This window comes from Ipomoea triloba, chromosome 13 (assembly GCF_003576645.1).
Source record: "Ipomoea triloba cultivar NCNSP0323 chromosome 13, ASM357664v1".
Lineage (NCBI taxonomy): Eukaryota > Viridiplantae > Streptophyta > Magnoliopsida > Solanales > Convolvulaceae > Ipomoea > Ipomoea triloba.
The window spans coordinates 11,570,130-11,579,425 of NC_044928.1; the positions used below are offsets into that span (position 1 = coordinate 11,570,130).

At 47.6% G+C, this 9,296-nt stretch overlaps 1 protein-coding gene across 1 annotated transcript; it reads left to right on the forward strand.

The window, feature by feature from the left end:
• The first annotated feature begins 312 nt into the window (after positions 1-312).
• Positions 313-1,623, forward strand: LOC116001195 (uncharacterized protein K02A2.6-like). Its single transcript, XM_031241083.1, has one exon. It carries the CDS (start codon positions 313-315, stop codon positions 1,621-1,623), a length of 1,311 nt encoding a protein of 436 aa, XP_031096943.1.
• Positions 1,624-9,296: the final 7,673 nt, after the last annotated feature.

The window sequence follows — 9,296 nt, forward strand, 5'->3', positions numbered from 1 at the left end:
CTGCACGACGCCGAGTTAAGATACACTCCCCTTGAAAAGACGGTGTACGCCCTCATCCGAACCGTGCGGAAATTGGTGTACTACTTTCATGCGCACCACGTGGTAGTGCTGACAGACCAACCCTTAGGGTTGATCCTAAGAAATCCGGTGTCATCAGGCAGGATGGTGAAGTGGGCGATGGAACTCACATAGTATAGCCTGGAATACCGCCCACGGGCAGCTATAAAAGGTCAAGCATTGGCAGACTTTATAGTGGAATGCACCATCCCCGATGAGCCGGGCAAATCATATAGAAAGCACAGAGACTGGGAAATGTACACTGACGGGGCGTCTAGTAAGAAGGGTTGTGGGGGCGGGGCAGTACTTATATCCCCGGAAGGCGTTAAGGCTTACCAAGCCTTTATGTTTAACTTCCATGTATCCAACAACGAAGCAGAATACGAAGCCTTGATAGGAGGGCTAAAACTGGCCAGAGCACTCCAAGTGAGTAGCCTAACGATCCGATCCGACTCTAGGCTCGTGGTGGGCCACGTCAACAACCAATTCGAGACTCGAGAGAACCGGATGAGACAGTATAAGGAGGTGGTACAAAGGTTATTGGCCGATTTCGAGCGATGGGAGTTGGTTCAAATCCCTAGAGCAGATAACGGAGAAGCCGACTTCTTATCTAGAGTCACGCAAGGCTTGGAGGACCATTTGGGGTATGTCTCCCAGATAATCACCACTGTTGACATAAGCGCGCCAAGCATCGAGAGGGAAGAAATATGTGCCATCCACCCCACCCCGGATGAATGGATGCAAGAGATGATTCTTTATAAAAAGCACGAGACTACCCCGAACAACCCAACGAGGGCGCGTAAAGTGATAACTATGGCCCCGTCATATCAAATAATAGACGGCAACCTGTTCAAACTATCCTTCGGGGGGCCGCTACTCCGCTGCCTGACTAAGGTCGAGGTAGACAAGGTACTTGCTGAAATGCACGAAGGGGTGTGCGCGGCCCACCAGGGGGCCCAGACCCTGGCCCGAAAAATCATCCTCCAGGGGTACTATTGGCCCCGCCTAAGGGCTGGTTGCCTAGAGTATGTGAAGAAGTGCCCTGCATGCCAACACTTCGCAATACTCCCAGGACGACCAACGTCTTACTATACCCCGGTGACATCCGCCATCCCCTTTACGCGTTGGGGCATCGATCTACTAGGGCCTTTTCCCAGGGGTGTGGGCGGCCTGAAGTTCATAATAGTGGTAGTGGACTACTTCACCAAGTGGGTAGAGGCTGAGCCCCTCGCCTCGGTCACGGAATATCAATGCCGAAAGTTCGTGTGGAAACACATATTCACAAGGTTTGGGATGCCTCTACAAATCGTATCAGACAACGGAAAACAATTCGACAATAAAAACCTCACTCGCTTCTGCGCATACTACGGGGTGGAACATGTCAAGGCAGCAATAGCATACCCCCAGGCTAACAGGCAAGTAGAAAACGTGAACCGTACCCTCTTAGACGGCATAAAAAAGAGAGTAGAGACTGCAGGATCTGCGTGGTACGAAGAGTTGCCCAATATACTATGGGCGTCAGAACCACCCCTAGAAAGGTTACCGGTGAAACCCCCTTCGCCTTAACATATGGGTGTGAGGCTCGAAATCCTTTAGAATTCGTCATACCCACCGAAAGAAGCGAGCGTTACAACTCTGGGCGGAATGAAGAAAGTATGAGAGTTGAGTTAAGCCTTTTGGAGGAGAGGAGGGAGACGGCTGGTCGACATATGGCTGCATATCAAAGAACAGTAAAACGTTACCACGATTCGCGGGCTCGACCAAGGGACCTCCAGGAGGGTGATCTAGTCTTACGTAGAAGGGAGGCCAGTAAACCCCTACAAGGCGACAAATTGGCATAGAATTGGGAAGGACCATATAGGATTCGCTAGGTGGTACGGGAAAACACTTACAAGTTGGAAACGATGCAAAGGATCCCAATCGACCGGGTGTGGAATGCCCACCACCTGAAGAAGTTCTTCCAATAGTTGAACAAACAAGGTAAATAACTGTACATGTCATTCACTCAGAATTGATCCGAGATAGGCACTTGGCAAGTTCTTTTGGCAAATGGCAATAAAACGCGGGCCGAGGCGCTAACCGCCCCTGGCAGCGCGCGGGTGGTACGGGCTCGCATTGCTTCCAACCAGCTCACATGTTCTGGAATTCCTCCATTTTAATAAATTCCCTCTTTTACTTCACAATTTCCTCTTTTACTTCAATAAACGAATTGATCTGACGCGGGCGCGAGCCATGTGGGTTACCCACAGGCCACAATCAACCCGTAGGATGGGCTATCAACTATGGGAGAATGGGGCGTGTGGGTTTGCAACGCTTGGAGGCAACCCACATGCGCGGACCCACAGGGTAGGTGGTCCATGGCGCTGTGAATGAGGCGAGTGGGGCATGTGAGTTGCGTGGAGGCAACCCACATGCGCGCATGGGACCGCAGGCGGTCCATGCGCTGGTTAATGAGGCAGGTAGGGCGTGTGAGTTGCATTGCTTGGAGGCAACCCACATGTGCGTGCATTGGACCCGCAGGGTAGGTGGTCCATGTGCTGTTAATGAGGCGGGTAGGGTATGTGAGTTGCATTGCTTGGAGGCAACCCACATATGCGTGCATCGAACCCGCAGGGTAGGCGGTCTATGTATTGTTAATGAGGCGAGTGGGGTGTGTGAGTTGCATTGCTTGGAGGCAACCCACATGCGCTCATTGGACCCGCAGAGTATGCGGTCCATGCGTGGTTAAGGAGGCAAGTGAGGCGTGGGAGTTGCGTTACTTGAAGGCAACCCACCCATTAATGAGGCTTTGGGCGTTGCATTGTTGCCAAAAAAAAAAGGGGAGAAACTCCATAACTTGCAAGCATGTTTTGTAATTCAAGACACGTACTAGAATACGCGAATACAACGAGCTAACAAGCAAATATGCAGAATAACATCTATGCTAAAGGAAAGCTGGAAAATGTTGGAAAATGATCCCTACGGAGCTGCAGAACCTGCTGCTGACCCAGAAAAACCAGACTCGAACATGAAATGGAGACTCAAAGACGGATCCACACTCCCAGTGGCACCGGAGCCTCCTACCGGATCCAACGGTAAGGCCACGGATGATGTCCCCCCGGCTCTCTCTGGGCTCATAAGAAATCCGTCCGCAGGGGTGGTAGTGGATGCGGGCATGACCGAAGCGGGAGGACGACGGAGGGGAAGATACTCTAGCAAGTTCCACCCCGCGATGCTAAAGGAAGTGAAGCGGCGATGCAACTTGCCATATAGCTGGTCCTGCATCTCTCGCTGCCCTAAGTAAAAGGCTGCCTCACACTCTCGCACGACCCTCGCGTGCCCTTCATCAGTATCTCGCAGCCAAACTTCTGCAACGGGCCCCATAGCAGACTTACCCCCCGCAGTAACTGCCCACTCCTAGAGAACCTGCACGAGAGGAAGGCCTAAGTAGGCCTGATAATCTTGCGCATCGTGCCATCCGGACATGGCATCTACCATAGCTAGACCAGAACGATCAGGAGAAGACAACCAATATCTGAGCAGACCTGGCATACGCGAGTAAGCATAATCTTCAGCTGCGTGAGAAAAATCCTCCGTCTCCTGCCAATCCTCTATGGCATGCTCCAAAGCACGAGTATGGGCGACCTGCTGCTTCTCGTGTTCGCCCTGGAGAGTCGAGTGAGCAAGTTGTAAGGCTGTGTGGGCAGTCTTGAGGGCATCAAATTCCTTCAACGTAGTCTTGAGGGCATCCAATTCCTTCAACGTTGCCTCGTGCGTCACCTGAAGTTGTTGATGACGCTCTCCTAGCTCCCGAAGCGCCTCTTCAGAGGCGGCATAGTCTTGAGAAGCCTCCTGCAAGCGTTGTTGAAGCCCGATAGCCTGCATAGATGCCTGAAAAAAAAAGGGTGGGGGGGGGGGTTAGGATCAGAAAACTCTAAACAGGGGAAGGAATTAGACAGAGGGTACTCACATTCATCAGATCTCCCACCAAGTGCGAACTCAAGGCGTCCATAGGACAGTTGTCCATCCAAAACCGAGTAGGGGCAGGTACCATTTCTCGCACCCCGCGACATATGAAGTCGATATGATCTGGGTGGTAAGGGCGGAGTGGCCTAGGACGAGAGGTTCCGTTGTGGCCCCTCGCGAATAGGGGATCATGGGGATCGTATTCAATCGATAGAGACCCGGGAGGCCCGGAGGGGCGATCGACCCTAGCGTGATCGGAGTTGTTGATGGTGATGACCTGAGGTGGTGCCGCACGAGAAGAAGAGAAAATGGCGTCGGACTCCACGCCATCCAACGTGGGATCAGCCATCATGCCGATTGAGGACTCCTCATCGTTCGATTGCGTGTGTGGAGAAGTGGGCTTACCACGAGTATTGTACACCTGGAGCATACTGGGTGTACTGGAGACAGGGGCTGCGTGGCACACGAGATGAGTATAAAACAAAAAACAAAACAAAAAAAAAAGAGGGTGGAACACGTTCACGTAAAAAAAAACAAAAAAAGGAAAAAAAAAGGGAACACATTCACGTAAAAAAAAAAAGGGGAAGAGAGCACTCACGTAATGGAGGGCAATCGCTGAGCTGATTCACCAACAAGGGGTCGTGATATCTCCGATGGTCGGATGGGCCATCCCCGCACAGTTTGGCTTGGTCTGCGTCCAAGCCCTCGTAAGAAGGCGCCGTGAAGGGAGAAACAAATTAAACCCAGGCAGTGCTGAAGCCATATCCGGCTGCCCCAGGGTTGTAGCTCATGTATGTTAGGAACATAATATATTAGGTTTTGATGATACCAAAATGTATCTTAGAATCCCCTAAGTCTCGAAAGATAGGAATCAATGTAAGTTCTACAAGTAAACTAAGAGCGAAAATACAACCGGGTAACTTGAGCTCAACTCGGAAAATATTTAAGCTTAAGGTAAACTTGTGGGAACATCTTAGAAAGTCTCGTGTTGTAATCCTATAGATAGATCAGAAGAAGGCACGGGACAACACTGGAGGAATAAGGGTCTGCGAGACATCAACTAAGTCTCGAGACATAAGCAAAGTCCGAGAGATAGGATCTCTCGGTACAACAACCCAGTTCGAGACATAAGCAGAGTTCGAGAGATAGATCTCTCGATACATGGGGATCAAGACATCAAACAATCGAGACATCAATCTTGGTCTCGATAAACTGACATTTCTCCAAAAGGCTGAATGACGGTCAGGAAGCATGAATAAAGTTTCGAGAAGAAGAATATCATGGAGATAAAATATTAAGGAGGTGCCAGAAGTGGATGCCACATCAGAATTCCACAACAAACGGATAGAAGGTGCACTAATCCAAAGTCAGTCTTATTCCCTAAAACGAGGATCAATGGGAATTTAAAAAGAGTAACTTTTACCAAAAGTAGCAAGTGGAGCATGGTCTCAAGAAAGTGGATTATGGAATATCCACTACCAAACAAAAGGTTCAAGTTACAAGACCACTACTCCATGAAAAATGCTGAAAGGATGCAAGTCCAATACACAGCATGGGAGACAAATTTCAAACGGAATAATTTTCCCTCCAACGGAATTATTCCTTAACTCTCATATAAAAAGGACGTGAAGACACAAGATCAAAAAAAGGGAAAAAGTTTCGTAAGAAGTTGGTTCGATTCGAAAATCTTAAGAGGTGTCTGCTTAGAACATTCAAAAGTGCAAGTGCTCAACTTTGAATATCATCCTGATATTCATAACAGCGAGAAAAACACATCTTAGTGTTTGAGAGAGTTACAAAGCTTAAACTGCTATACATCTAGACGGTGACCGAAGCTGCCCTACATCGACGTTGATACAACGATAGCTTCTGGTCAGATTGGAGCTTGTTACACTCAACTGTGACAACCAAAGGTCCTTGCTTTGGATTAAGCAAGAAGAGGCGGAGTAACCTGGCAGCTGTCAAGTGAAGATCCTGAGGCTTGAGGCGGGCTTGGTGATCAAAGCTCAAGTGCTCGAGAGGTGGAGTAACTGGAAGCGGGGAGAAAAACCTGAGGAGAGGCGGAGTAACCTGGGAGCTGTCTTGTGAAGATCCTGAGGCTTGAGGCGGGCTTGGTGATCAAAGCTCAAGTGCTCGATAGGTGGAGTAACAAGAAGCGGGGCGAAAAACCTGAGGCTTGAGGCGGGCTTCGTGATCAAAGCTCAAGCGCTCGATATTGTACTAAAAAGGGAAGTTTTAGTGCAATCATTCCAGGGAGTTTCTGGAAGAAGAGTGGATGTAGGCGGGTTGGCTGAACCACTTAAAAATCTCTCTCGCATTTACTTTCTGCTTTTATCTCTCGCTATCTAACTCTCGAACTGCATTGCATATAACCGCACCTCTCGAACTAACTCAAACTCGTGCTAACTAAAAGGGGATAACCTTTCCGCTGTGCATAAAACTTTTTCTTCATCTTGTGAGGTATCGGACCTAAACATCCTAAGTCCAATACACACGAGAAGTCGAAAAAGATTTGCAAAATCTTATACAAGTCTATTCACCCCCACTCTAGACTTGTACCCCATCCCCTTGGGACCAACAATTGGTATCAGAGCAAGTTCTCTGATCGATATAAACCTTTGTTTATATTGCCTAGAGATCCTTCTTTGAAAAACCCTTTAAAAATCTTTCAAAGCACGAGATAATTNAAACGGATAGAAGGTGCACTAATCCAAAGTCAGTCTTATTCCCTAAAACGAGGATCAATGGGAATTTAAAAAGAGTAACTTTTACCAAAAGTAGCAAGTGGAGCATGGTCTCAAGAAAGTGGATTATGGAATATCCACTACCAAACAAAAGGTTCAAGTTACAAGACCACTACTCCATGAAAAATGCTGAAAGGATGCAAGTCCAATACACAGCATGGGAGACAAATTTCAAACGGAATAATTTTCCCTCCAACGGAATTATTCCTTAACTCTCATATAAAAAGGACGTGAAGACACAAGATCAAAAAAAGGGAAAAAGTTTCGTAAGAAGTTGGTTCGATTCGAAAATCTTAAGAGGTGTCTGCTTAGAACATTCAAAAGTGCAAGTGCTCAACTTTGAATATCATCCTGATATTCATAACAGCGAGAAAAACACATCTTAGTGTTTGAGAGAGTTACAAAGCTTAAACTGCTATACATCTAGACGGTGACCGAAGCTGCCCTACATCGACGTTGATACAACGATAGCTTCTGGTCAGATTGGAGCTTGTTACACTCAACTGTGACAACCAAAGGTCCTTGCTTTGGATTAAGCAAGAAGAGGCGGAGTAACCTGGCAGCTGTCAAGTGAAGATCCTGAGGCTTGAGGCGGGCTTGGTGATCAAAGCTCAAGTGCTCGAGAGGTGGAGTAACTGGAAGCGGGGAGAAAAACCTGAGGAGAGGCGGAGTAACCTGGGAGCTGTCTTGTGAAGATCCTGAGGCTTGAGGCGGGCTTGGTGATCAAAGCTCAAGTGCTCGATAGGTGGAGTAACAAGAAGCGGGGCGAAAAACCTGAGGCTTGAGGCGGGCTTCGTGATCAAAGCTCAAGCGCTCGATATTGTACTAAAAAGGGAAGTTTTAGTGCAATCATTCCAGGGAGTTTCTGGAAGAAGAGTGGATGTAGGCGGGTTGGCTGAACCACTTAAAAATCTCTCTCGCATTTACTTTCTGCTTTTATCTCTCGCTATCTAACTCTCGAACTGCATTGCATATAACCGCACCTCTCGAACTAACTCAAACTCGTGCTAACTAAAAGGGGATAACCTTTCCGCTGTGCATAAAACTTTTTCTTCATCTTGTGAGGTATCGGACCTAAACATCCTAAGTCCAATACACACGAGAAGTCGAAAAAGATTTGCAAAATCTTATACAAGTCTATTCACCCCCACTCTAGACTTGTACCCCATCCCCTTGGGACCAACAATTGGTATCAGAGCAAGTTCTCTGATCGATATAAACCTTTGTTTATATTGCCTAGAGATCCTTCTTTGAAAAACCCTTTAAAAATCTTTCAAAGCACGAGATAATTTTTAAAATGGATAGCATGTTGTCGAGACATCTTCTTTTTGATCTAAGCAGGTTCGATGACTGGAAAACACGCATGCTTGCGTATCTATCAGCCCTCCATGATGAGATGGTTTAGGTTATAACTTCTGGACCAGTCAAAATCTTAATGGTCAATACTGCTGCAGCTCAAACCCAAGACACACAAAAATACATCCCAAAACCTAGGGAAGAATGGACAAGTGATGATAGGAAGAGAAACAACCTGGACAATATTGCCAAGGACATTCTCTTCAGAGCTATAGACGAAACCATCTTCCCAAAAGTGAGAAAGTGCAAAACGGCAAAAGAGGTATGGGATACTTTGATGTTAATTGGTGAAGGTGACGAACAGGAAAAGGAGAACAAGCTCACCGTGGCCATGAAGAAGTTCGAGGACTTCAAGATGAAGCCAGGGGAGAGCATCGACATCATGGAATCTCGGTTCATGAAGCTATCAATCGAGATCAGTGATCTCGAGAAGGAGATTCCACAAAAGGAGCTAAACCTGAAGGTCTTACGAGGCCTTACCAAGGAGTGGGAAATGAAGGTGATCACAATGCGTGATCACAGGGATTTGAAGAACACCACAACCGACCAACTTTTCAGAGATCTCAAAGCCTTCGAATTTGAGATGTTTCCGAGAGATGAGGACGTGGTGGACAGACGGAATGTGGCACTGGTTGCGGACCAACCAACCACCTCCTCAAGGTCAGATCCTAATCCCACTGATTTTTTATCTGACGAACAGTTTGCTTTCTTCATAAGAAAATTCAGGAAGTTCATGAAGAAGACACCGGAAAGCAATACAAGTTCACCTTCCTCCTCAAGAAGGAAAAATGAGAAATACACATCCAGAGGAATGGAGGAAGAAGATCAAGGTCTATGCTACAACTGCAGGAGACCGGGGCACTTCAAGGCTGACTGTCCTTACCCTAAGGTAAGCAAGTATCAAGGCCTAGAATGTAGGAACTCCAGGAGAAAGGAGGAACCTAAAGAGAAGCCAGCACAAAGTGGCTTCAAGGGAGATACAAAGAAACATCTGCGCAGAAAGGCGCTTGTTGCTGAGGAACTCGAGAGAACAATCGAGGAGTCCGAGACGTCGAGCTCCAGTGAAAGCAGCAGCAGCTCAGAGGATGAGAGGGGGCTCATCTGCTTATACACCGAGGAAGAAGAGAATCAATGCCTAATGGCCATTGACAATGAGGTAACCTCTACTTCCACATCTCGCTGCTCTACCTCTAC

Bases quoted from the DNA above. Each gene is read 5' to 3' on its own strand.
- LOC116001195 (XM_031241083.1), top strand. From the start codon at position 313: ATGTACACTGACGGGGCGTCTAGTAAGAAGGGTTGTGGGGGCGGGGCA.